The following is a 27,162-nucleotide window of genomic DNA, read 5'->3' as shown; positions in this document are numbered from 1 at the left end:
ACTGGGAACATCTCATGGGTGACCATTATGTCCTTCACACAGAGCATAATGCCTCACACTTAGAGGCTTTCAGTAAATGTCTGTTGATTGAATCTAGTCTTTGTGAGGTTTGTCTGATTTCCTCCTTGATGTCTTATACAGTCTTTGTAATTTACATGTTTATTTTCTAGGCAATGAATGGCTTCTTCAAGGACAGATACCCTCTGGAGTAATCGAGAGCATTTCCAGTCAACCAGCCATCTCACTGCAGATCCCTGGAGATTGCCTATCACTTGAAGCCATTCTGTCTATCAGCGTGTTTCTTTATTACTGTAGCACAGACAGCAATGCCTGTATGATGAAGGGAATTATGTTCAGTCAGCCTTTACAAATAACCAGTGCACAACCAGGGTGCATAGCTCCAGTAGAGCTCAAGTATGTATTTTAGCAAGCCAGCCAGCTACCCAGTCACCAGAGCCCCTGGCCTCCACCCTCACAGTCACTGTACCTTACGAAAAGCAGCTTTATTTCTGCCTCTGGGTACCAGGAGACCCATTGCTCAGTTCTAGCAACTGATACTAAGATAAAGCTACGCTTCATATTTACTTATCTATTATAAACAAATTCCTTCATTCTGGCTGTGTACCAGCTAAATCACTGACCATCATTTGAACCGTGATTTTGTACTTTGTGCTATTTGGCACAAAACTTAAATCCACACTGTAGTCTAGACTATTATCATGAAGATAATTTGCAATGAATACTGATAACAATAATGAAACCAAATATTTTAACTTTTTCTATCTTTATTAGTAGCGAGTAGCACATTTAAATATATAAATTTCACAATAACTTTAAACAGAACCTAAGATCCAGTCCACATGTTGGTATAAGGACACCTGCCATTCAGGGCCTAAGGTCTGTTTTAAGCCAAAAAAAAAAAAAAAAAAAAAAAAAAAAACACATTACAGAAGCTTACAGAGTATCTGGGTGGTAAATATGTTCTCTGTTCTCTATGATTCTCTCATCTGAGAGCAATTTAAAAGAGAATTTCTATTTTTATTATAAATTATTTGCTATTTTAACATGCCATTATTAATGCCTTATAACTATATACAGAAAAAGAGGTCTAAGGATGTACAGACTCAATTCCTGAACTTTTTCTAATTGAATACAGTCTTATCGGGTAATAAGTGAGGCCCCAGAAATACTACAACTTTCAAGGAGAAAGGGACTTCGGGACATATTACTATCTGTGATGCTATTTATGATAAAGCATAAATTGTGACAGCTGAATCTGAGTAAATGGGTATATACGTTGTCTTAGAGGTTTAAATTTCACCTGTAAACATTAAAGTATGCAGATTCGTTGGATTTGGGGTTTTTTGGCTCCCATATACAGAACTTAAATTATGATCGTTTATTGTGATGTTTTTTAAAAAATCACTTTTAAGCCTTCAAGGAAAGTTTTAGTGTGAAGCACTTTCATTCTATTAATATGTATATATATTTATTACTCTTTAAAATATTAGGGCTGAAACATACAGTGATTAAATGACACTGGGGAGGTTTTTAACCCCAAAAGAAATTGCCAGTAGAAGATAATGGAAAGTTTTTTTCTTACCATAATTTCCCTTTATAACTATTTAAAAGCCTATTCTTGTTTTTACTACAACTGATTCAATATGTTTGTGATTTAATCAGCTTACAGGATTTTGAAAATGTCAGGTATAAACTATATTTCCCCAATAAATATTTATAGGCAAGATGACATAATATGCCTTTCCCCCCTTCAGAAACAAATTTGAACTATAATCTTTGGACTACCATCATCTGCCCATTTTTCTTTTTGAAATACAGTTTTGAACATATTAATAGCTTCATTTACTCAGGTTCTCTAAATCTCTGAAGTAAGGAAATGCATAGTCATGATTTGGATTTAATTTGTAATCTGCTAAAGCTATTTTTAAAGAGAAGCATAATGTAAAGTTAAAAGGAATCTTGTTTAAAGTTATTATATAATTACCTCATAAACCTTTTCTTTCCATAAAAAGCATTCAGTAATAAAGGAATGAATAACATTAATATTCTTTTATGGAAAATAGGCTGAAGTCCTGTTTTAATCTAATTTGAAATATTCTACTTCTCATTTCCATTTGGACATGATGAGAATATTTTGGGTTAATCTTTTCCTATTTAAAAAGACATAAACAATTTCACTTCCTGGGAAAGAAGTATATATGGTTTTAACCCAATTCAGAAATACCTGGTAATTAATTTTTCAATACAATATACAAACACACATATGTATTATGTATCTCTATTCCTTTTGTCTAGACAGTTTTCAGTTAGTATTAAGCTTATATTTTCTTTCAAAATAGTTTTATTGAACATTCTTAGTCACCAGTATGCACTATTTCTTACATTAAAAATATTATTTATGTGGATTTAGTATGATTTTTTATGAATCCTCCTAAAGCAGTATAAGTAGGTTCCTAGAATTTATGACTAACATAAACCTCTTATATAAGAGGAAGCACTAGAAAGTTTATTTTTAAAAACTTCTTGATCCTTGTCTGCCTTCTGTTTTCTATAAGGACTTGCATTTTTTTTTTAGCTTTAGCTTTTCTTGTATCAATTATGTCCAGTGATAGTTTAAAAAGAGATTTTAGTATAAGTCATCTTAATCAAAGTGCCAGTAATGTGGCATCACACACACTTTGACACGATACCTGGGATCTTTGCCCTGAATTATTGTGCTGCTGTTGTCACTATTTTTCCCATCACTCTCTGGGATATTATTTCACAAGCAGTAGGACTTTTTTTTTTTTTTTTTCTGAATTTATACTCAGGATTAATAGGATCCCTGAAAAGAACTTTGCTTATCTTAAATATGCTGCCTCAAGCAAATATTTAACCTACTCACAAGGAAAAACTTTACAGTTGAATCACCCATAAGTGTAATTCTGGCAAAGTTCAATGACTACAAAACAGTTTTCCCCCTGACTGTTCTAATTAAAACTATAGTTATAGTATTATTAGGTCTGCAGAAAGCTATAAATCTTAACACAGCCAAAAATATTTCACACGTGCTGATGAATATATATATGTGTGTGTGTGTGTGTGTACACGCATGCATGTGTATAGACATACACAGATACAAAGATCAAGTCAAGAACTTCTCATCTAAGTTTCTCTTATGGGCAGAATACTTTTGGTTAGTATCACCAAAATAAGTTACTCTCTGCTTGTTTGTCCATGGTTGGAAATTTTAGGAAAAAACTGAAAATAGATATCTGTAATAATTTTCTGCCTGCACAAAATTTATTATATCTGCAAATTAAAAAGACTTCAGTCTGGCCCTTGTATTTGGTATCGTGTTTAAGAACAATCATCAAAAACTAAATTCCATAGTTCACAATTGCATAAAAATATCTGGGAGGAACTATGTCAACGGTGGTTCTCTTCAATGATAAAATTATAAATATTTTAATTCACCTTGCCTATAGTTTGTTTTCAGTGAACAATGTGTTATTTTCAGGGGGAAAAAAGTTTTTTTTAAAGATTTAAAGTGAAACTGAATTTAAAGGAAACCTGAATTGGAAGCACTGATGTAACTTCTAAAATCACCTTTATTGCAAGGATCAGAACATAACTTTGGAATGCTTTGATCTATTGGTTCTCTTAAGTATGTGATTTGGTAAAGACCGAAATGATTAGGACTTTTTATTCTGGTGTTTTTATTGTGTAATGTGTAGAGGTTAAGAGCACGTGCTCTGCAGGCTCTTGGACTCGAACCCTATAAAATGGGGCCACTCTACCTGTTTTATGGGGTCGCTATAAGGATTCAATGAAATAGTGTTTGTAAAGCTTTTAGTAATTAATGGAGCTGCTACTTATTAGCTAATGATGATAATTTATGACCACAAATATCTAGCTTGACATTTTCTTTGCAATTGCAATTCTAAAGGAAAATATTTCTCAACCATCTATTTGATATGTTAATACTCCCCATAGAGTTGGGACCCAATAAGAGAAACACAGTTTTATAATAGAGTGTATTACTATTTATAAATGATGTTAGAGTTAGAAGCCTACAGTTTTATGAAAATTTTCTTAAACCCAGAACTACGACTAATTACCTTCCTTGGAGAGGGTCCACACGTACTCACCCTGCACCCATGCCTGTAATACAGTCTGATGGTGCTCCACAAAATCTTCAAAGTGCCTTCATGCAATTTGCCTCCTTCGAGCTTCCAAGTAACCTACGAATCAGACAAATAGATGTTACCTCCATTTTAAAGATGAGAAAATGGCTCCAGAACGTCGGTGACCATATCTCAAGCTCTCAGAGTAATACGTCAGACACTGGAGCAGTGCCTGGCACAGGCTGTCGTTGGACCAGTCTCGTGGAATGGTTAAAAAGGTGACTCGTGAGTGATCTTTTATTTGAATCCCGGTCTCCTGACTCCTGCCTACTTCCAGATGTAGAGTGAAGACAGCCCTCGGAATTAAGAGCACTTGCTTCTGTGAATGCTTTCTCAAGCCTGTGTGGTATTTACAGAGAGCTGAATATATTGAGTGCTCAGTATGTGCCTGGCACTTTTCTAAGTGCTTTTCACGTATTAGCTCATTTAATCTTCACAACAGCCTTCTGAGAGAGGTTCTATTTTTCCTTATTTCCCTGACGAGGAAACCGAAACAAAAGAGTTACAAGCCTTTCCACCAGTATATTCAAGATCACGCATTTAGGAAGTGGCCAGGCCTGGATGCGTCTGCTGAACTCCCGTGTTATACTGCCTCTCAAAAGTAATTTGTTTTAAACCTACATCTTTTGAAGCTATATATAGTAAATAATAATCTAAAGAATCCAAAAAGTCCTAGTGATGATTGTTTTTGAAATTTAACTTAAATCCATTTAACCGTATTAGCTCTTTGACTTTTCATTATACGCCCTTATCCTTCATGGCTTGGAACAGACTGTATACTTTTGTTTCCCAAAAGATTTTATGTACTAGTCTCTCAAATTCAGATGTCATCCAGGATTTTCCTTGGCAGACGGATGTATTAAGGAATTAAGTAGATTTTTTAGTGTTAGCTCCAACAATGCTATTTTAATTGGTCTTCAAAAGGTAATTATAAGACCTTGTCATAAAGGATAACTTAATCCTTAGAACAGGACTGTCTCACAACCTAAAAATTTTGGTCATATTTAAGAACATTTTAATAACCAAAGTGAGTTCCAGAAGCATAGTATTTGGCCAGTCTTGGTAACACACAAAGTTCTCTGCTTACTCGTGTCATAAATGGCACTGGTAGGTAAGACCTCGCCCTCCCCCCCCCCCGCCCCCAGTGACTCAAATATATGCAATTCTATTACAGTAAACCTATTCTAGCGTTAGGTACTGAAAGTGTGAAGTAAAATGTTACCACTGTGACTCCGTGATCATCTAGGAACAAGATTATAAACATCTTTTCATTAAATAGTTGGCTAATTTAAATCATTAGAACTTGTTAATTGCTATAAAATCTCATTCCTGAAACCCAGAAGGAAATGTAAAACTCAAAAGGTAATTACCGTGTCATACTTTAGAAGTAGAATTCACTGTTAATTGCCAAGATTTCCTCCTCTTTCTCCTGTGGCATGTACATAGTTGATTTAAATGAAGAATTCACACTAACCATAAATCTCCATTTTGTCCTGAATAATTGTTTTCCCCATGTTCTTGCAGTAGGGTAACAAAGAGTAGTATTAGAAGTTAGGGTCTTACTGATCTGTCTACATGTGTTCCGTGACCAGCAAACCTTGGCCCTTTCGCACAGCAGACCGACAGGTTCCACTGGCTACTTCTGGCTTCCGGGCAGCTGGTCTGACCACCCAGGACCTGGGCACAGTGGGCCAGGAGGCAGCACTAGGCAGCTTTTCTGATTGCTACCCCTCCATTTCCTAGTGTGAATGGGTTTCATTATTTTCCAAGGTTCGAGTTGAACAGTGAAAATTCTAGATCCTGGTTGTGGGATGTTTGCCTAGTTCGAGTTCTCCGTTGTCTGGGGTGTCCCTTCTTCAAGGCGTGGCGCTCTCGAGTACACCCTAGGGCATTACGTTCTGTTGAAAGCCCCAACCAAAAGGAAAGAGCCACGAGTATTTCCAACTATGCCTCCCTGCCTCTGCCGGCAACCATACGCTAAAAAACACTAAACAAGCGCAAAGGGTTGCTAAACGACCATATACTCAGGCCTTTTTGTGACTGCCAGGGCATGGTGTGAATTCCTTCCTCTTCTAGCAGCAACTTACAGACCTGATGTTTTTCAGCGATACAGAGTTCGGCAAAATTTGTCAATTTTTGAAAACCTGAGCCTGAGTTACATGGACAAACATAATTTATTGCCTTTGTTTTTAATACACGCGGTTACATACTTCTATTTGAAATAAAGTGAAATGAGCCCTCATGATGCTGAGAAATCGGGGGGAAAAAAACACCCTTCAGATTTAAATATGCCCAGTTTGAACAGTATTTTCATGACTCTGGTGTGCTGTGCTCATAAATATCTACTAAAACATAGAGGGCAAAACAGTAGTTGATAAACTATGGTAATGAAGGGTAAAAATAGACCTGTTCCTTTCTCAAAATGTAGAAGGACTCTGCCATGTAACAATCTTCTATTGTTAGAATCTGTGGTCATTATTCTTAATGCCACCAGAATTACAATCATTCTGTGGGTATGTACAGGATGGGCTGCCTGCCTTGCTCATTATGCTGTTACCAACAAGTTTTTGCTCGTATAGAGTTGAAATGTGTTGTTCACGCACGCCTCAGATACTCGTCATCCCGATTTACCTGTAGAATACATACTACCATTTCCTCTCCACACCTTAGGCTTCCCTGTCTTTAAAAACAATGGTAGTTTCTATAGAGGTTTCAGCGAGGAGCTATGGCTCTACGGCAGAAAGGTTTTGGTGTGGCAAATTCTTTTTTTCTAGAATTCCTAATAGTATCTCAGTTTCCAGAGCAGAACCGTACCCCCATGTGCTTTTAATTTCTCTCTAGTCTGCAATATACCTTCCTAATTATATTCTACATAGGTTATTTTTTTTTTTTTTAAGTTTGAAATTCTCACTGTCAGGGGTGCATTGAGAACCAGTTTCGAAATACTTTCATTGCTTTAATTACTTTACATGTGGTTTGTGGACAGAATTTGCTGTGTGCTTGAGATATGTATGTATAAAACAGATTTCCAAATTGTAACATCTCATAACTTTGTCATATTTTAGAGACTCAGACTCTCCCATCTTTTGTGTGGATAAAGTTGTGTTTTTATTTTTGAAAATACAGTTGGTCTGCTGTGCTGACTTCATATCTGCCATTCCAAAGGTTTATTTTTTCTCCAAAGATTAAAAAAATGCAATGAAAATCTAATTTAGAACATCACATATTGATATTTCCATCCATACTCTAACTCTAAAAATGTTTGTGGTCTGCTTTTTTAAGTGTTTCATGTAGACAGAGTAATATATTTTTATATAACATTGTATTTCTACATCGATCTCGACTATTTTCAGTGATGTGATGCTTTCCGGTGCACGTGTTAACAGAAGATCATTTGGAACAACGGTGCGCACCGGCCCTCATTACCAACTCAAAAGATGTGTAATACGTGTGGTTATAAAAGCAAGAATGTATTTATACTCTATACTGAAACCTAATGCCTCTTTTCTAAAACTTTGCACATTTTGTTCATGAAATAGATTAAATATTTTCTCTCTAAAGCCACGTTTCTGTTTTTAATATGCTTTCTGTTTTAAGTATATCATGAGATAATTTTACTGCCTAAAAACCTATAAATCATGGTTTATTATTTGAACTTTTGGGGAAATGAGCATAGGACTTAATTTTTAAAAAAAAAACTGCAAGCAAATAAAATAAAATCATGAAATCATAACTCCATTAATTAAAAATCGTAAATTCAGGGGCGCCTGGGTGGCTCGGTCGGTTAGGCGTCCGACTTCGGCTCAGGTCATGATCTCACGGTTCGTGGGTTCGAGCCCCGCGTCGGGCTCTGTGCTGACCGCTCAGAGCCTGGAGCCTGTTTGATTCTGTGTCTCCCTCTCTCTGTGACCCTCCCCCGTTCATGCTCTGTCTCTCTGTCTCAAAAATAAATAAACGTTAAAAAAAAAATTTTTTTTTTAAATTGTAAATTCAAAAATACATTTAGGGAAGGTGATCAATTTAGTAAATGGTCTTGGGAACATTTGAAAAGAAACAAAATCTCTACTTAACACTATATACAGAATTTTAAAGGAATTAGTGGCAACATAAAAATTGAAAATACAAAATGCCAGAAAAAATGAAACAATATAGTGTCAGGGGTAGGGATGGCATTTCTAAGTAGGACCTAAAACCCAAAAGCAATAATGGGAAAGATTGATACGTAGGACTACACAAAAATTTTAAGCATCTGTATAATAAACGAGAACAGAAATGAAAAGTTACAATGAAAAACAAAGTATTGCAAAACAAAATTGGACATAAGATTAATCATTATAATATGTGAGGAGCTCCTATGAACTAATAAGAGAAAGTTACCCCGGTTAGGAAACAGGCAAAGAATGCGAGCACACGGTTCATAAAGAGCACTAGAAGGATGCCGACTCCCCTAAATCAAATGCAAATCCATCCATTGGACCATTTACTGAGCACCTCTGATCCTGTACTCTAGAACCAGTGATGAACAAATTAGACAAGGTCCTTGCTCTAAAGCTTGCATTGTAGTTGAAAAGAGAGGAGAATGAATAAAAAACCCAAAAGGGTAATTTCTAAAACAAGGTAAATAAGAGTAAAGGCCTCACGCTGAACTTGAAAGTAGCCAATCACACATCCACCTGCAGAAAGTGCAGAAGGCCACTTTTTCCCAAAGTGGTTCTCATGGCAGAGTTTGTGAGAGCCACTGATCCCACATTCCCTCCCACACTGAATTGACAGACTTGAACTTTGTCCACACAAATGTCAGATGATATTTCAATGCCTGTTTGTATCTCTTGCCCATTTTTCTGTTTCCTATGTGCTTACTGTCATGTAAACATTCTTCCTCCAGTCTTGATAGTGCATGATTGCAAATACTTTCCCCAAGTAACTTACCTTTTCATTTTCACTAAGCTGTCTTTTGCTGGGGGAAAAAAAAAAAGTTTATAAATTTAACATAGTCGATATTTTTTGTGTCTCATTAAAAACATATTTTCCTTTTCTAAGCAATAAATGATAATGTGCTTACTTACTTTCTACTAAGACTTGTAAAGTATTTAGGTCTTGAGTTTTGTGTATCTTTTTTAAGTTTATTTATTTTGAGAGAGGGAGAGGGAGGGAAAGAGAGAAAGGGAGAGAGAATCCCAAGCAAGCTCCACGCTGTCAGCACAGAACCCAACATGGGGCTCGAACCCACCAACCCGTAAGATCATGACCTGAGCCAAAATCAAGAGTCAGACGCTCAGCCAACTAAGCCACCCAGGTGCCCCAAGTTTTGTGCATTTTTTAACATTTAAGTCTTTAATTCCTCTGGAGTTTATCTTTGTGTATGTATGGAATAGGAACCCAGTAGTGGTGATTTATGTATGAATAAACATGTTTTCTACTTTTATTGCAAAACATTCTCTCGCTGACTTGACATGCCTCCTATGCCGTGTGTCAAAGCTCCGTACATGCACGAATCTGTTTCTGGGTGTTAGCACCCCTAGGTATTTACACAAGAGTGCTGTAGGCCAGGCAGGATGCGTGTGCTGGAGAGTTCATAGCACCTGTGTTCAGCCAAACTTAGAAACAACCATCGTCAGAAGAGTCCATCAAAGTCAGGTAGGGGCTGGGGGAGAGAGTCCCCAAAGATTCCACTCAACATGATGACTTTCCTATAAAATTTTAAACAACGAAACATACTTTAGGTATATACATATAGAGAAGATAAAATTATTTTAAAAAGAAAAACTCGGAAATGATAGCTACCAGATTAAGAATGGTGGTTAACCTTGGACACAAGGAAGCAGAGAGGGGAGATGAAGGTGACCGTGAGACATGAGTCCAGCTTGTGGGTTGGACAGCGGTTTCAGGACTTTTCACTGGGAGTGTTAAGAACCAAGGATTATAGTGAATATATGCAATTTTATGCACCTGCATTTCATGATAAACACAGGGCAATGAGGCACAAACTTGCTGCCCCGAACCGGGGCCAGAAGGATGGGCGTCAAGTCAGAGGCTACGCAGCAGGCACATTTTGAACGTGAGTTGCAATTATTTAGAGTTCGAATAGAAGCCATTATGAGCCTTTAAATAGGGAAATCCTGAATCTATTTTAAAAGATCCCTCTCGGGGCGCCTGGGTGGCACAGTCGGTTAAGCGTCCGACTTCAGCCAGGTCACGATCTCGCGGTCCGTGAGTTCGAGCCCCGCGTCGGGCTCTGGGCTGATGGCTCGGAGCCTGGAGCCTGTTTCCAATGCTGTGTCTCCCTCTCTCTCTGCCCCTCCCCCCTTCATGCTCTGTATCTCTCTGTCCCAAAAATAAATAAACGTTGAAAAAAAAAATTAAAAAAAAAAAAAAAAAGATCCCTCTGGCTACTAAGTGAAAGATAGATTATGAGGAATGGGGCAGGGAGAGGGGAAGCAGTTAGGAAGCTATTCTTTTACTGGTCCCAGCAGGAAAAAGCTAATTATGAATTGGGCGAGTATGGGAGAAGTAGATAAATCGGAGACATTCTGGAGGTGAAACCAAGAGGATTTGCCGATACATTTGACTTTGCATAGTAATGCAAGACCACAGAGATGACCAGGCAGTCTGGAACCATGCAAAGAAATCCTAACAGTCAATGGGAGAAGACAGGACTGTTTCATGAGCTTTAAAAATGTTGGTTAAAATATTAAAAACTCTTAGTGCCAATTATGAAAGTATGAGGAAAATGAAAAAAATAATAAAGCTAAAATTTAGCACACTGTCGTTTAAAACATTACAAATGTTGATGATACACAGCAAGTATTTTTCTTGAAGGCAGACTGTCATACGACTTTCCAAGTTTGAATCAGCTACCGACATTTTTATCCATGCTTTCAATGCTGAGCTCTATCTCCTACAGTTTCTTTAATGCGAAGCTTTTTTCCATCAGCACTGCCTCTGGGACACCATCATCCCTCTCACCAAAGCCACTTTCCTCATGTGGGTCAAGGTCACCCTCACTCAGTTTCCCTGGATGCTGGTCAAGTCTATCGAACAGCGACAGCGTTCCCAAGGCCAGCTGTTGCCTGCGTGGCTCCATCTACATTCAGCTCAAATGTCACTTTGGTGTGTTCACGTTTTTTTTCTTTGCTGTACTTTCTGTCTTTCCCTCTTTGGCTTATCCATTTTTCTAAAATGTCACGTGGCTTTACCAGCAGGAAACGAGAAGTCACCACAGTTACACGCTCTGCTGTCCGTGCATGAACGGAATACCACGCACAGGTGACCAGTCACCAGACTTTGGAAGACGTGACATTGTTGGTCACAGATCGTGGGACACATCTGTCATTATGCAGTGATTTATGGACTGAGGGGCTAACAGTGAAGTTTATACGTAGGTCATTACAGTCAATATTCTGTGCAACTGAAATGAGAACTGTGTCCTTGAGGGAGTGGTTGTTGCTTAAAGTGTTGTAACAAACTGGGCACGTCACAATTGTTTGGAGCAAGAACTTCTGCGGAATAGAGAAATGGAAGGATATAACAAAGCCTAATAACCACACAGAGCTGAATATAGGGGATAGGGAGGGACTAGCGTTTATTTACCCTATAGAGGTTTGTATTGTCTGAAATGTTACGAATTCACGTTACAACTGTTGAGAGCAAACTAAAGTGGGGAAAAGATGACTTCTGTTCCCTCCAATCACACTGCTTGTCTTGTGTCATCCCTGGAAGAGGTAACCAGAAGGGTAATAGGAGAGGCAGGAATGGATATATAAACGTTTGTGGAGGGGAAAGAAAGCCTACACTGGTTATCTTAGAATATGTGCAGAGAAATCACGTAAATGAGAGTCAATCTGTCACACGATACACTATCGTGTCTAAAACACACCGCCTTTGTGCCAGCTGACCTGACGCTATCACTTGGTCACGGAACTAACACGAGCCAAGTTACTTCTTCTCCACTGACACTCAGTTTCCTCATCTGTTAAACTAGATATCATTACCTCACGGAATTATTTTACAACATTAGAAGAGCACTTAGCCCAGTGACTGAAAACTAGTAAATACTCCAAACCCTGAGTCATTCGTGCTAATGGAGAGCACGGCTTCTCTGCCCGTGAATGTCTTCAAATAGAGATGGGGAGGCAGTGGACGCGTTTATCCCAAGTATTTATCCTAGCAGGTGGGCAATGCAAGCCAATGACCTCAGGTTCGGAGCTATTCTAAGATTCTGCAATTTACAATATATTTGGAAAAGCCTCCTTGTTTAGCTTTACTTCAAAATAACAACAATTTCTTATTTACACCCTGGGACTTCGTATTAATTTTTTAGAGTGAAATGCATACCTATAAGCCAACTCAAGTTCCAGTACATTTGAAGATACACAGATTTTTTTAGGGGCGCCTGGGTGGCGCAGTCGGTTAAGCGTCCGACTTCAGCCAGGTCACGATCTCGCGGTCCGTGAGTTCGAGCCCCGCGTCAGGCTCTGGGCTGATAGCTCAGAGCCTGGAGCCTGTTTCCGATTCTGTGTCTCCCTCTCTCTCTGCCCCTCCCCCGTTCATGCTCTGTCTCTCTCTGTCCCAAAAATAAATAAATGTTGAAGATACACAGATTTTTTAATAGGACTGAGAGAAGCGTTTAAAACATTTTCACCTAACCAAAGGCAACCTTGTTCGTGTACATAATGTTCTGGTAACTCCATTCTCTAGCTAATTCCATTGTTTTTTTCAACTCCTAACTGGGTTAGAAACTTGGGACTTAAAAGAATCCCGGGGGGGGGGAAATTGGCTATTCACCCCCCTCCCTTTTTTTTAATGAATATACCACATAAATATTTGAAATGTTCTTTATGTACATAAAACCTTATTTAGGATATAAAAAAAATTTTTTTAATGTTTATTTTTGAGAGAGAGAGTGAGAGAGCACAAGCGGGGGAGGGGCAGAGAGAAGAAGGAGACACAGAATCGGAAGCAGGCTCCAGGCTCTGAGCTGTCAGGACAGAGCCCAATGTGGGGCCTGAGCCCACGAACCGTGAGATCACGACCCGAGCTGAAGTCGGACACCTAACCAACTGAGCCACCCAGGTGCCCCTCAACTCAGTTTTCAAACCATCAGGTTTTAGTGAAACTAAGATGGGAAACCAATTTTTTCACAGGAACGCACACTGTACTTCATTTTCCTATTCGCCAAAGCACTTGAAGTGACCTCCTTCATGTTCCGATAGGGTTCAGCTTCAAGACATCTCTATAACCTTTAAACCTCGCTTGTGCCTTAGGACTCCATAACGCTCATTAATGGGGGAAAAAAATTTATCATCCTGGTCTCGCTAAAGCCTGATGATTTAAAAACCGATTTGAAGCAATCCTGTTGATTTATTTTGAGGGGCGTATACCCCCTCTCAAAAAACAATCAGCAGCACTGACTCACCACCAGATGCTCAAAAAGCAATTTTCACATTGCGAAAGCTGGAAAATGTATTTGCCTGTCATTTAAGTTATTCACATTCCTTGACATGGATCTATCTAGATCTATAGTTTAGCTATAATCACTATGAATATGTCACAATCTACATATATATATACATATATACACAGATATATACATATACACACATATATATACACATATACGTGTGTGTGTGTGTGTGTGTGTGTGTGTATATATAATTGTGGCTTACATATGTATCATTTGTGGGTGTGTACATTTGTAGTTCCCCCTGTTTGACCCAAAACTCAAGTTCTGGTCAAGCTTAGAGCACAATTTTAGTAAGTTTAATTAAACTTTGCCAATCACAATTTCAGTCTATACCCAGCATATTTTAATTTCATTTCGTTGCCAAGAGAAACCTATAGACATCATCACTGTGTCTGTTGTTTCTTCTTCCTCTTCTCGAAGGAAACACTGAACTGCCCTTAGCAGAGTGGGAAAGCCAAGTCCTGCAATCCTGCCAACACAAGAGAGTACTCACTTCCCCTAATATTGTTAAGGTTTTAATTTGAAAATCCTCCTCTCGTTAAATAACAGTTACCTCTTTAAACTGACTTTGTTCTATATTAGGCATTTCTTTGGAAACGGCCCCACAACCAAGTCCCTTATTAGAACAAGAAAGATAAGGAGGGTAAATATTTGAAGTGTAGTTTTTATCTCCCCATCCCGGAGAGGGAAAAAACAATAGGTCACCCATGTTCAGGAAGCTGGCATGACCTAAGCACCCAAGCATTGCCAGGGATCTAATGAGGCTGTTTACCCTGTGCCGCGGTCTTCAGACAGCAAGACAGCTAAGTTAGCCTCGCAGAAAAGCAAGTAGGAAAGACAGCTGCTTTTATTTGTTTAACTTTCTGGCGGAAGAACAAAATAATTATCCGTGTGGCCCAGGACCTAATGAGGTTCTGGCTCACTTGCGCTTCGCTATTACAAATGCTAAGATATTCTTGGGTGCTTCGCCGCGGTTCCGAGTGGTAGGCGAAAGGTACCGCGCCGACCTTAGTTTGATAATTTGTGTTAATAAAATGCCTCTGTCAGATTTTATCATCATGAAGGAGGTGATAGAGAAGCTGCATTTGTAGTCACTCATGAGATCTAAAAATAAGGGTCTAGGCCGGTTTTAAAATGCAATTCTGCAACCTTCGTGGGTAGTACATTCTATTATTTAAGAACCTTGCAAAGAGACGGTTCCTTGTGTCTAAGTACCTTGCCCTGCATTATAAGCCTTCCACTTGTTTGGTGCTCCGTGAACATACATCCTAGTTCTTCATAACCTGAACCTTCTCTTTCCAAAGTTAATCATTTCATATTTTAACGCTGTCTTCAATTCAATCCTAATTCCCCACGTATATGTCTCCTAGGTTCTCTTCCTCAGCCTTCCGTTTTCTGTCAGCCCTGCCTGAGCTGTTCCACAAACCACCTGAAGCTATAAAGCCAGGAATTAAGCAATGCCTTCTGTGAAAAGGATAGCGAGTAGGGGAGATAAGGCATGCTTCCAGAATGTCCCACAAAGAGTTCTGCAGACCCTCTCTCCATTGAACAGCTGGTGAAAATTCTTTATAAAAGATCCTAAAATCTAAAATCTAAACCGTCTAAAATCTCTGTAAACTGTTCCAAGGGCATACAGCAAATGAAGAAACATTTATTCAAAAAAGTCTACCAAATTTAGGTTAAAAGCTGGAGAATCTGTGACATTGGAGCCATGACCCACTCTCTCACTCCCCCGACCCCAGATCGGTATGACAGAAGCTCCATTCCAGTGAGTGTGGCCAAGAAGGTCAGACTCATCGTCCCCTGGTCCATAGGAGAGGGCTGCCGCTGTTCCCCAGGAAGGCAGGCTGCCAACATTCTCATCCCCCCAACCTGGGTGCTGAAAACGCTGACTTCCAGGTGCATACAGCCAAGAGGTCAGGGTCTGCTTTCCTTCACCCATGCTCACTCATACAGTGGAGGCTCAGCCCCAGGCATGGTGAGCCAAGAATACTGGGACCGGAGACGCCCTCACAGGGCAAAGGTTCCACACCAGATACAAATCAAGAAGACCAGAGGCTACCACCCCAGCCGGTGCCCTCCTCACAAAGCATGAGTCCACTATCCCCACTCCCATCGTCAGAACAGTGATACAGAGAAGCAGAAATGAAACGGGGGACACTACTACCAACCTTGCAGAAGTGAAAATGATGAATGAATGGGAAATGAATGAAAAATATCAATAACTTTCTATAAAGACAAAAGTGACTGAAACCGACTCAAGAAGAAAGAGAAAATATTCAAAGATCTACACAAGTTAATAGACGGAACTAGTAATTTAAAAACTTCTCACAAAAATATTCCCAAGAACAGATGGCTTCACTGGTAAATTCTACTAAGTATTTTAAGAGGAATTAATACCAATTCTTCGCGAAAGTCTTCCAAAAAGTAGCAAAACACTTCCCAACTCATTCTATGAGGCTGGTACCAAAACAAGATAAACGTGTCACAAGAAAACTACAAATCAATATCCCTTATGAATATAGATGTAAAAATCCTCAGTAAAAATGTAACAAACTGAAAAAAAATCTAACAAACTGCATCTTGCAACCTACAAAAAGAATGGCATGTCATCAATGTTGTATAATAAAGAATTTGTCTGGTCTTTGCCTAAGGTTCCTGGCGTGGGGCTTCTAAAAGCCTTGGAATCTCCTGAGTGATGAAGTGTTTTTGTTATTTATAAGCCTCTTGGATCGTATCTAAGTTTATGCTAATGCGGTAGCTCCTGGTGAGCCCCTGGGTGGCTTCAGGATGGGGGCTGATCATGGTTGGAAAGCCCAACTTTGTGATTAGAGTGTTGAAGCTTTGAGCCACATGTTATCAACCTGATTTCCTGAGCCCCAAAGAGGATAAGGAAGGCTAGAGACGGAGTTCAATCACAGGGTTGACATTCAGTAAATCATGCCTATGTAATGCAATCCTAATAAAAACTCTGGACACAATTGGTGGGGCCTCCGGGCTGGTGAACACATCAGAGTGATTCCATGCTGATTCCATGGGGAGAAGGCACAGAAGCTCCATGTTTGGGATCCGCCCCCAGACCTCACCCTACATGTCTCTTCATTTAGGTATCTTCCTGAATTTTGTAAATTATTCTTGTGAGCTCAAGGAGGTCATGGGAACCTCCCAGGCTTATAGCAAGTTGATCTAACATGAAATCGGTCTTGTTGTGGACACTGCCGTTTCACTTGCGGGGTCTATACTAACTCTGGTGGACAGTTGTTACCTTTGAGCACTTTGAATATGTTATTCTACTGCCTCTGGCCTCCATTGTTTCTGCTAACCTTATTGGGATTCTCTTGTATGTAACATGTAATTTTTCTCTTACTGCTTTCAAGATTTTTCTCTCATCTTTGACTTTCATAATTTCTATCATGATGTATCTATTCATAGATCTCTGGTTTTTTTTATCCTATTTAGAGTTTTTCATTTCTTGGACGTGCAGGATATTGTTTTTTGACAAATTTGGTAAGTTTTTTCTTTATTTTTCTACTCCTTTCTCTCTCTTCTCTTTCAGTATTCCTGTTGATGTGCAGCTTACACTAGGGTTCGCTCTTGGTGTTATAGACCCTATGGGTTAACAAATATATAATGATATGTAGCTGCCATTATAGTATCATACAGAATAGTTTCACCCCCCTAAAAGGCCTCCGCCTCTTCATCCTTCCATCCTACCTAACCCTTGGCAACTGCTAATCTTTTCACTATCACCATGGCTTTTTCTTTTCCAGAATGTGATATGATTGGAATCATGTAATATATAGCCTTTTCAGATTGGTTTATTTCTCTTAGTAGTGTGCATTTCAGATTCTTCCATATCTTTTCATGGCTTGATACCTTATTTCTTTGAGTGCTGAATACTATTCCACTCTCTGGATGGATCACAGTTTATTTACCCATTCATCTACTAAAGGACCTCCCGGTTGCCTCCACGTTCTGGCAACTATGACTAAAGCTGCAATAAATACCTATGTACAGATCTTTGTGTGGACATAAGGTTTGAGCTCATTTGGTAAAAACCAACGAGTGCCACTGCTGGATACGATAAAAGTAGATTTCATTTTCTAACAAATTGCCAAACTGTCTTCCAGAGTGGCTGTACCATTTTGCATTCCCCTCAGCAATGAATGAGAGTTCCGGTAGTCCCACCTCTCCATCAACGTTTGGTGTTGTTGGCATGCTAGATTTTGGCCCGTCTAATAAGCGTGCGGTGGTATCTCAGTTTCTTTAATTTGCCTTTCCCTGATGACATGTGATGATGAGCATCTCTCCATTTGCTTATTTGCTATCGGTGTCTCTTCTTCAGTGAGGTGCCTGTTCACATCGTTTGCCCTTTTAAATATCAGGTTGCCCATTTTCCTTATTGTTGACTTTTTAGATGACAGTCCTTTATCAGAATGTCATTTGCAAATATCTTCTCCCAGTCTGTGGCTTGTCTTCCCATTCTGTTCAACTAGCGAATTTCTAATTTCAGTTGTTATATTTTTAAACCCCAGGGCTTCCATTTGCTTCCTTTTTACGATTTTTCTCTCTTCACTGATGTTCTCTACGTAACGCAACATTGTCGTCATACCTTCCTCTACTTCTGTGATCACGCTTTCCTTCGGTTGCGTGGACACATCTATAGTGGCTATTTTGAAGTCTTTTTCTGTTAAATCCAACATCTTGTTGCTCTCACAGACAGCTTCGGTTGCCTGCTTTTTTTCTGGCGTGTGGGTCATACTTTCCTGTTTCATGCATGCCTCATAATTTTTTTGTTGGAAACTGAACGTTTTAGATAACATATTGTAGCCGCTCTGGCTACCGGCACCCCAATTGTTATTGTTGCTTGTCTGTTTAATTTTAGTGGCTGGCTGGATTACGGTCACCCTGGGGTGACTGTGGTATTCGCAGGGATCCCTTCCTCTCTTTGAGCAACCACACCCAGCTGTTAAACTCTCATCATTTCCAGCTGCCTGCTCTATTGTTTGCGACAGTGCACTGGGGCATAAATTGCTCTACAAATGAACTCACTCGAATTGGGGCTCCTTTGAAGGAACAGTTTCTGAGGTCAGTGTCAGGAGGGCTCCTCCCCAGCCTCTTAGTCTTCTGTTCTGTCCTGCAAACCAGCCAGCCTATAGTCTAGGCTGTTCATGAAACCTATGAATCACCTCTCAACTGCCTTTAACCACAACCTCCACTGCTCTTAAAAGTGCCTTCGTATTTGAACTCTTTTACTCTCTGTTGTAAATGAAATCAGTTCCTTCAGGAAGAGATGAGTTGCCTTTACAACGGCTTCTCCCCCTCACCCCCAGGCAAAATCTCTGAGCCAGGGCCCGGGAACTGGGAATGCCACCGTGGCCAGCTGCTCTCTGAGTGACATTTTTGCTCTAGGAGCTGAGCACTGCCTGCAAGGTGAGGAAGCAGCAGCCCGAGGTCCTCCTGGCTTGCATCTCCCGGCAGGGGCAAGGACAGTCTGGGTTCCGGTGTTCTCATCGCACCTTACCCAAGGTCAAGTCTCGATTCCAGGAGCAGGGGCTGGGACAAAGAAGGAAGCCCCCGCCTCTTGACCACGCTTGCTGGGACTGAGACACAGCACCTGGGGGGCTGGGAACACTGGAGTCCTGCTCCTCCCAGGAAGAAAGCCCTCCACCTGGGGGCTGGGGGCAAGGCAGCCTGTGCTGGTGGCCACAGTCATCTGGAGTCTTCACTTTCCTGAGCCAGCAGGACGAGGGAGGGGGCAGTCTCATTTCAGATATTACAGACTCTCAACTTTTTTTTTTTTACCAAATTTGCATAGATTTCCTCAAACAGAGGTTTCTTCATTTACTGTCGTACCGTAGGACCATTTCCAGAGGCTTTAAATGCTTGCTGTTTTAAATCTTTTCTACCAGTTTCACCAGAGAGATCAGCAGAGTCCCGTACACTGGTGTTCCAGAAATTGATCTCCTCTCCTACATCGTCCTGTGCTGTACTCTGCACAAGGACCATCATTCCCTGCCTTGCGTTCATGAGACTCTTCTCTCCTTTACGACTGTTAACAATAGCCATCTCCAAAATCTCCAAAGCCATCGTGCATCTTTTAATATCATCAAGGCAACAAGGCTTTCATCCAGTCACTAGGGAAAATGTTAAGCTGCACTAGTACAAATTCCAAAACAGCCTTCCTGCAGCCAAGATCTCACCTGGCATTCAATGGTTCGAAGAGATGTGGGTGTGGGTGTGCGTATGAAGGACTAAGACTTGAAGACAAGAGTTTTGCTTAACTGTCTTGGTCTTTTTGAGCTGCTCTTACAAAATTCCACAGACTCAGTGGCTTATAAACAACACAAAATTTATTTCTCTCAGTTCTGGAGGCCAGAAGTTCAAGGTCAGGGCACCAGCCAGGCTTGGGTCCGGTGAGAGCCCTCCTCTGGACTGCTGACTCCCAGTTTCACCACGCTCATGACCCAAGCACCTTCCGAAGGCCCCCCATCCCTCTTATTATTTCTACTTGACGTAGAGGCCACATTATTAAACTGATGTTTCCCAAGGTATTTTCTGGGGAAATTCTAGTCTGAAGAGATTACATGAAAAAAAATTTCCTTGCTTAGTAATTTTCAAGTTATATAAAAATAATTCCAGAAGAAGTCTGGCTTCTGATCTCACCTGATCTCAGGAGTAAGAGTCACAGAATGAGCCTTATATTCATTACACTAAAACCAAATATGAATAAGCAATATTATTCCCATTTTATGGATAGAGAAGCTGATCTAATGAGATGGTAACTGTCCTGGTTTACACAGTGTCCGTCCCAAATTCACGTCCACTTAGAACCTCAGAAATTAACCTTACTTAGAAATGGCATCTTTGCAATATAATTAGTTAAGATGAGGTCATAATGTGTTAAGGTGGTGTTCTTATAAAAAGAAGGAAATTTGGGCACAGACACATGAGAGAGGGGAGGCCATGTGAAGACATAGGTATTCAGAGATGCACAAGTTCAAGGCTATTGAATGACAGAGTCAGAGATGCAGTCATGCATCTAGAAGCTAAGGAATATCAAGGATTTCCAGAGGCTAGGGAGAGAGGAATGGAACAGATCCTCTCTGGACCCTCAGCGGGATCATGGCCCTGTCAACACCTTGAACTTGGACTTACATCCTCCAGATCTGCGAGAGAAAAAAACTTCTGGTGTATTAAGCCCCCCAGTTTATGGTACTGGGCTACAACAGCCTTAGAAAACTGAGTAACTATGTAAATAAATTCTATACAAAGATTTACTATTGCTTTAAAAAACTAAGAGCAAAGCAGCATTGAATTCTAACTGGGTAGTATGCACTTACTGTTTAAACTTTTACTTAAAAAGTACAGTTGATTTAGAGGTGCCCGAATCATAGGCACTGACTTCATTATCACCAGTGGATCTTTAAGTATGATATTTGAAAGGATTATGAGTATTCATTTCTTATGAGTTAAATGCTCATGGATTTGGAGTGAAACCGTTTTCTCTTTCTACTCCGGGTTAATTTTTTAAGCGTTTTATCAAAAATTTATTAAGCATTTTTTGAGACATTTCTGCAGTTGACCAATTAATTTTTTTCTTATTTTCTGGCATATTGCTAACGCCAGTCCAACTTGTTCTAAAAATAAGGTCTTTTAATTAACTAACCCTTCAGAAACAACATATGGTAACCAGATTAAAGATTAAAACATGGACAGAAAATTCATCTTTGTCAAAGGACTGTCAGCTTGCCTCCTATCCTCACGCTTTCTCACAAATGAATATAATCTCATAACTCACAGTAGGCTGCTGACCCACAGGGAAGTTTGGTGAGAATTTATCCAACCTACCTCCTTTAAAAAAAAAAAAAAATACCTCTGAAGATTGTGATTCTGTTGTGGGAGGTGGGGTATGGTGGGCAGGGGACAGAAAGTGAAGGAATGTTTTAAAGACAACCTGAGGCCCCAGAGGAAAAGATTTTCTTTACAACTGTGGATTGTCCCAAAGGCATAGGCATATCTCTGTTGTTCTTGTTTTTGGTAGAAGTGGTGGCTGTTTGTTTTTTTGGAGGAAAACTCTGCAATGGTCTCTGCTTAAGGAAGCATTCAGATTTTATTTACTTTAGGGAAAGGAATGGGTGCAGACAATGGTAAACACGGGCAGGGCCTAAGTAAATGCAGTCGCCCGGTGAAAATTCCCTTTACTCACTTCAAAGCACTCTGGGATTTTCTGTCTTCTACTGTAGACACAGCCCCCCCTCCCTGAACTCTTACCTAAAAGACTCAGAATCTTGCCTACCTGTGAAGAGCTAAATTCCACAAGAAAAAAAGCCTTTCCCTTTTGTCTCCTGGGGGCCTTAAGATTTGCCAAATATAATAGACCATCTCTTATATGTCTGTTTGTTTATACATATCTCTGTGTATCACTGATAAGTTGAGGTAATGTTCTGGTAAAATGCACAGTGAACTGTGTGGTTTGGGTAGGAAGAACTCTGAATGCTAGGTTTGGTTTAAATCCATCCCAAAGGCTGTGGACTCCCGGCTTACTCAGAAAGCTGATCAAGTCTGACGTGAGCAATCACTATGCTATCCCCCCGCCACACACACACACACACACACACACACACACACACACACACACAGACGCTCCGTGAATCTGCTTGTGTGGTGTCCCAAAGATGTCCACATCCTAAGCCCCGGAACCTGTGAATAGGTCACCAAGGAACGCAGGCGGCCTCCAGCAGCTGGAAAAGGCAAGGAAACGGTCTTCCCTGGAGCCTCCGGAAGGAAAGCAGTCGTGTTTTTGGCTCACTAACACATTTTGGACTTCTGACCTCCAGAACTGTTGGACAATAAACATGTGCTGTTTTAAGCCACTAGGTACGGGGTCATTTGTCCCAACCCTGCACAGAAAACTAATACCGGGGAGTGGGGGGGGAGTTCTGGTATTAAAAGAGAAAAGGAGGACGAGGAACGGGAGGATAGAGAGGAAAAGCAGGCCCTGGCGCCTCTCCTGTCTCAGCCCAGCAAAGGTGTTGGTGCCTTAAATCAACCTGCTTTATAAAATTGCTCTCCTGGGGCGCCTGGGTGGCGCAGTCGGTTAAGCGTCCGACTTCAGCCAGGTCACGATCTCGCGGTCCGTGAGTTCGAGCCCCGCGTCGGGCTCTGGGCTGATGGCTCAGAGCCTGGAGCCTGTTTCCCATTCTGTGTCTTCCTCTCTCTCTGCCCCTCCCCCGTTCATGCTCTGTCTCTCTCTGTCCCAAAAATAAATAAACGTTGAAAAAAAAAATTAAAAAAAAAAAAAAATTAAATTGCTCTCCTTAGAAAGGCCAGCCAGGAGTCTGAAGGCCCGGCCGTGTGCTCCACACATCAGCACCGGGCCTGGCAGAAGGCACTCGCTGGTTGATGGATGGCTTATCACTGTTTCCCAAGCTCATTGGTTCCTTTCTTTCTTTTTTATCACCCTCCTAGATTCACCCTCTCCCGGTATCCCAGTATGTAAGGCACCACTTCTCACCACACATTCAACTCTTTGTCTCAACACAAGCCTTTGCTTTTTAAAAAAATGGTGGAGTAAATAAGGTCTTCTTCATTTAAACCCGAGTCTCATGTTAGAGTAAAACTAAGAATAATTAAGAGAAAGGGGCGCCTGGGGGGCTCAGTGGGTTAAGCGTCCGACTTCGGCTCAGGTCACGATCTCTCAGTCCGTGGGTTCGAGTCCTGCGTCGGGCTCTGTGCGGATAGCTCGGAGTCTGGAGCCCGCTTCGGATTCTGTGTCTCCCTCTCTCTCTGCCCCTCCCCTGCTCACACTCTGTCTCTATCTCTGTCTCTCTCTCAAAAATAAACATTTAAAGAAAGAGAGAATAATTAAGAGAAGAGCCAGAGCGTTAGCCATTTGGTGGGAGGCAGGTGCACCACAGCAACGAATCCTGGGACTTCGGGGCATCCTCAACACAGATGTCACGGCAGCTGGCGAGCTGCGGACAGGCAAACGGCGTAGTCGGGGTGCGAATTTCGGGTAAATGAAGCATTCTCCACGTTCATTCTCATGGTTTGCCACCAAGCTTTTACTCTGCCTCCGGAGCACTACGAAAGGGTAACTATACTGCGACAAATTCAAGACCCACCGCGAAACCGGTGACCCATCTTCCAGCGGGACGCACCTTCGTCACCTTGAAAGCAACAGAGGTCCGCGTTTGATCTCTAAGTGCTTCTGGCCACGGCGAGTGGACTCGGCTTTCAAATAGAGCAAGCACGACAGTCTCAAGTCAGCCCACGTCAGGAAGAGACAGCAGCCCGCACTCCCACTGAGAGACAGCTGGCCTGCTGACAAACTGGAGGCAAGGACGTGCGGTTTGGAACTAAATATGGAAGGTTCTAAAACTCCCTGCAAAGACCTCCCGTCACTCTGATGGAGCACTGGGAAGGTTTTCTTGGCCGCCTGGAGAATCACCGTCGGCTCTAGTTAAACCTGTTTCTACTCCAGAGGAGCCCCCCGGGGGGAGCGCGGTGCCCCTCAGCCACAGCGGGTGGTGGCCCTGAAGAGAACATCCCCCAAATGGATCCCTGTGGCGGGTGGTGGCTGGCCGGCCTGGGGTCACCCCCCTGAGACAGCTGGGTGCGGTCTTTCCCCTGAACGTGAGAATCTGGGAGGAAAAACACATCCTGCCTCGGACCTTTTTTCAGCCAGGTTTTACCGGATGGGTCCACCCCTGTCATAACACACCCCCAAAATGGGTCACAACGGCCTGTAAGAGCTGGTCACAGAATCGTGGGGACACACGAGTAGAACCATCACGTTCTCGGGGGGGGGGAATCGGGCCCACGGAGCTCGTGCCTCATCCACAGGGGCAGAACTGGCTTCAGAACCCAGGCGTCCAGAAATGCCCGTGCAGGCCTCAGGCCTCATGCTTCTATCTATCTATCTATCTATCTATCTATCTAAGTTTATTTATTTTGAGAAAGAGCGTGCACGAGAGCGGGAGGGGCAGAGAAAGAGAGGGAGAGAGAGAGAATCCCAAGCAGGCCCTGAGCTGCTAGCACCTCTAGAGCCCGATGCAGGGCTCGAACTCACAAACCGTGAGATCGTGACCTGAGCAGAAATCAGGAGTCGGACGCTTAGCAGACAGAGCCACCCAGGTGCCTATTTCTTGTCCTACTGATGCCTCTAAGGCTGCAGAGACGCTCGCCCTGCCATTTTCCCGCCCTACACTTGAGAAAAACTGGAAGGAGGACGTTCTTTTGTCTCCTGTTGACTTTGTGTGCAGACCGATAAAATGTCTCCGTGCCCATAACAGAATGCACTTGCTTCCCCTGAGATTAAATCTGTTATTTACTTAAGGCGTAAGCCTGGGCACGGGAGGAGGCAGCCCTGCTGTCTGGTTTCCTCCTGGGAAGGCTGGTGGGGAGCAGAGACGTGGGCCCCACGAATCTGAAATCGCCAGGTACCAGCTAATGTTGCTCACGTTCTGTGCCCAGCCCTGGTATAAGCAGCTGTGCTCACTGGGTCAGCTCACTTCCACAACGCCACAAGGAAGTGGGAGTTGTCATTACCCTCTGAGGCTGATGACGTGCCCAGAGTCACAAAAAGAGTGCCGCCCGCCGAGGACTCAAACCCCGGTCCGTGCGGCTCTACGGCCACCAATGCCACTTCCTCGCGGGCACCAAAACCCTCTCTATAAAAACGGTGTCAGTGTGGAATCTGACACATTTCAGAGATAAAGTATATAAAAAAAATCTCAGGCGGTAGTGTTAAAATTACGCGCAAAAATAAATTCGAAACACGTCAAAGTCCATTAAAAAAAGACAAATGACATTAAGAATTTGTTGTTTTTCCATCTACACAAATCCACAAAAGGCCTCCCTCTCCCAAGCAATGATCCGTTTCTCTAGGTTGAAATCAGAAAAGCTGCATTTCTTTTACAGCAGCCTAAACCTGACTCTGCATGAATTCAGGGTGACAGTGACTTGAGAGATCACTTTTCTTTATTAAAGTGCATGGACGGGCACCTGCGTGGCTCAGTTGGTTGAGCGTCTGACTTTGGCTCAGGTCATGGTGTCACGTGAGTGCGAGCCCCATAGCGGGCTCCGCACTGACACTGCAGAGCCGGCTTGGGATTCTTTTTCTCTTCGTCTCTCTCTGCCCCTTCACCACTTGCGCTCTTGCTCTCTCTCTCTCTATCTCTCTCTCTCTCTCAAAATAATAAATAAATAAACTGAAAAAAATTAAAAATAAAACACAAGGAAAAGTTTTGAAGAATAACAAATAAGACAATCAATCCACCCTTTCGGCCTGGAAATAAGAAGTCTTCAGAAACAGACAGTAAAGTTTGAGGACACAACAAAGCCACACCCAGCTCTCCTTCCAGTCGCTAATTGTCCTTGCCTACGAAACAAACAGCAGGTTCCGGGAAAGCCAGATGTCTTCATGTCTGTGCCCAGCATTTCTTTCTGTTTGCCATCCCCACTGATTCTTTCTTTGATGTCCCTTCCTTTTGCATATGCAGGTGCAGCGTAACTTAATTTGAGGCATGGGCAAGGTGGTTTTCAAAACCAGCTCCAGTAACACTGAAAGCTTCTACAATTAGGGTGAGGCACTTGAAAGGGTTCTTACATTTCATTTGGAAATTGATCCCTGCAGGGCTTGTTCGTAATCCCCATTACAATTACTGGGGATCAAGAAGGCTGGGAGTGCTTTCTCATTTGGAGGAAAGGCTAAGCGGATTTGCACAAGGCTCTGTTTCCAGGCAGGGCACCATAGCTGTGTCTGGATGTCATGCTCTCATTCAGCCTGGGTGTGTGAAGAAGGGCAAGGAGATGCTCATAGGAGAGATGAAAGACAGAAATGTGCCACTGGGCAGTTTAGGGGCTTGTGAATCTTTCTGCGGATGCACTTCTAATTCAGGGCAAGGCCGGGGGAGGGAAGTGGGCTGGTGAGAAAATGGAAAGCACATTTTAAGCCAGGGAGAGCTCTGAAATCTTATTATGCTGAGTAATTGCAGAAGGCTTAGAAACCCCTGGACCGCTTGGGAGGTCTGGCATCAGATGAGGACACAGTGATGTGATCATGCCTGCGTGGAAGTTGGAGAGCCCCAGAGGAGCCACGGCACCGGATTTCCTTATTGCATGTCCTTGAACTTGTTCCTCCAGGGCCACGCAACGTGGGGATGTGTCTGTGCTGGCCCTTGAAGCAACTGGATGCTTAGGCCCCGCGTCGGGCTCTGTGCAGACAGCTCAGAGCCTGGAGCCTGCTTCCGATTCTGTGTCTCCCTCTCTCTCTCTGCCTCAAAAATAAATGAAACCACTAAAAAAATTTTTTAAAAAAAGAATGAAATTTTAGGGGCACCTGGGTGGCTCAGTCAGTTAAGCAACTGAATTCAGCTCAGGTCATGATGTCTTGATTCTTGAGATCGAGCTCTGCGTTGGGCTCTCTGCTGTCAGTGCAGAGCCCGTTTCAGATCCTCTGCTCTCCTCTCTCTCTGCCCCTCCCCTGCTCACTCTCTCTCTCTCAGA

At 41.9% G+C, this 27,162-nt stretch overlaps 1 protein-coding gene across 1 annotated transcript in view; it reads left to right on the top strand.

Annotated features, from left to right (window-relative positions):
* Nucleotides 1–7,747, top strand: part of NHLRC2 (NHL repeat containing 2) — a 60,723-nt gene extending 52,976 nt beyond the window's left edge. The window contains exon 11 of the mRNA XM_030334088.2: nt 171–7,747. Coding sequence (XP_030189948.1) covers nt 171–427 — 257 coding nt within the window. The 3' untranslated portion in view covers nt 428–7,747. The remainder of the gene's footprint in view (nt 1–170) is intronic.
* Nucleotides 7,748–27,162: the final 19,415 nt, after the last annotated feature.

Source organism: Lynx canadensis, chromosome D2 (genome assembly GCF_007474595.2).
Source record: "Lynx canadensis isolate LIC74 chromosome D2, mLynCan4.pri.v2, whole genome shotgun sequence".
Lineage (NCBI taxonomy): Eukaryota > Metazoa > Chordata > Mammalia > Carnivora > Felidae > Lynx > Lynx canadensis.
The sequence above is the reverse complement of the archived record's forward strand: the minus strand, read 5'-3'. Positions and strand labels throughout refer to the sequence as shown.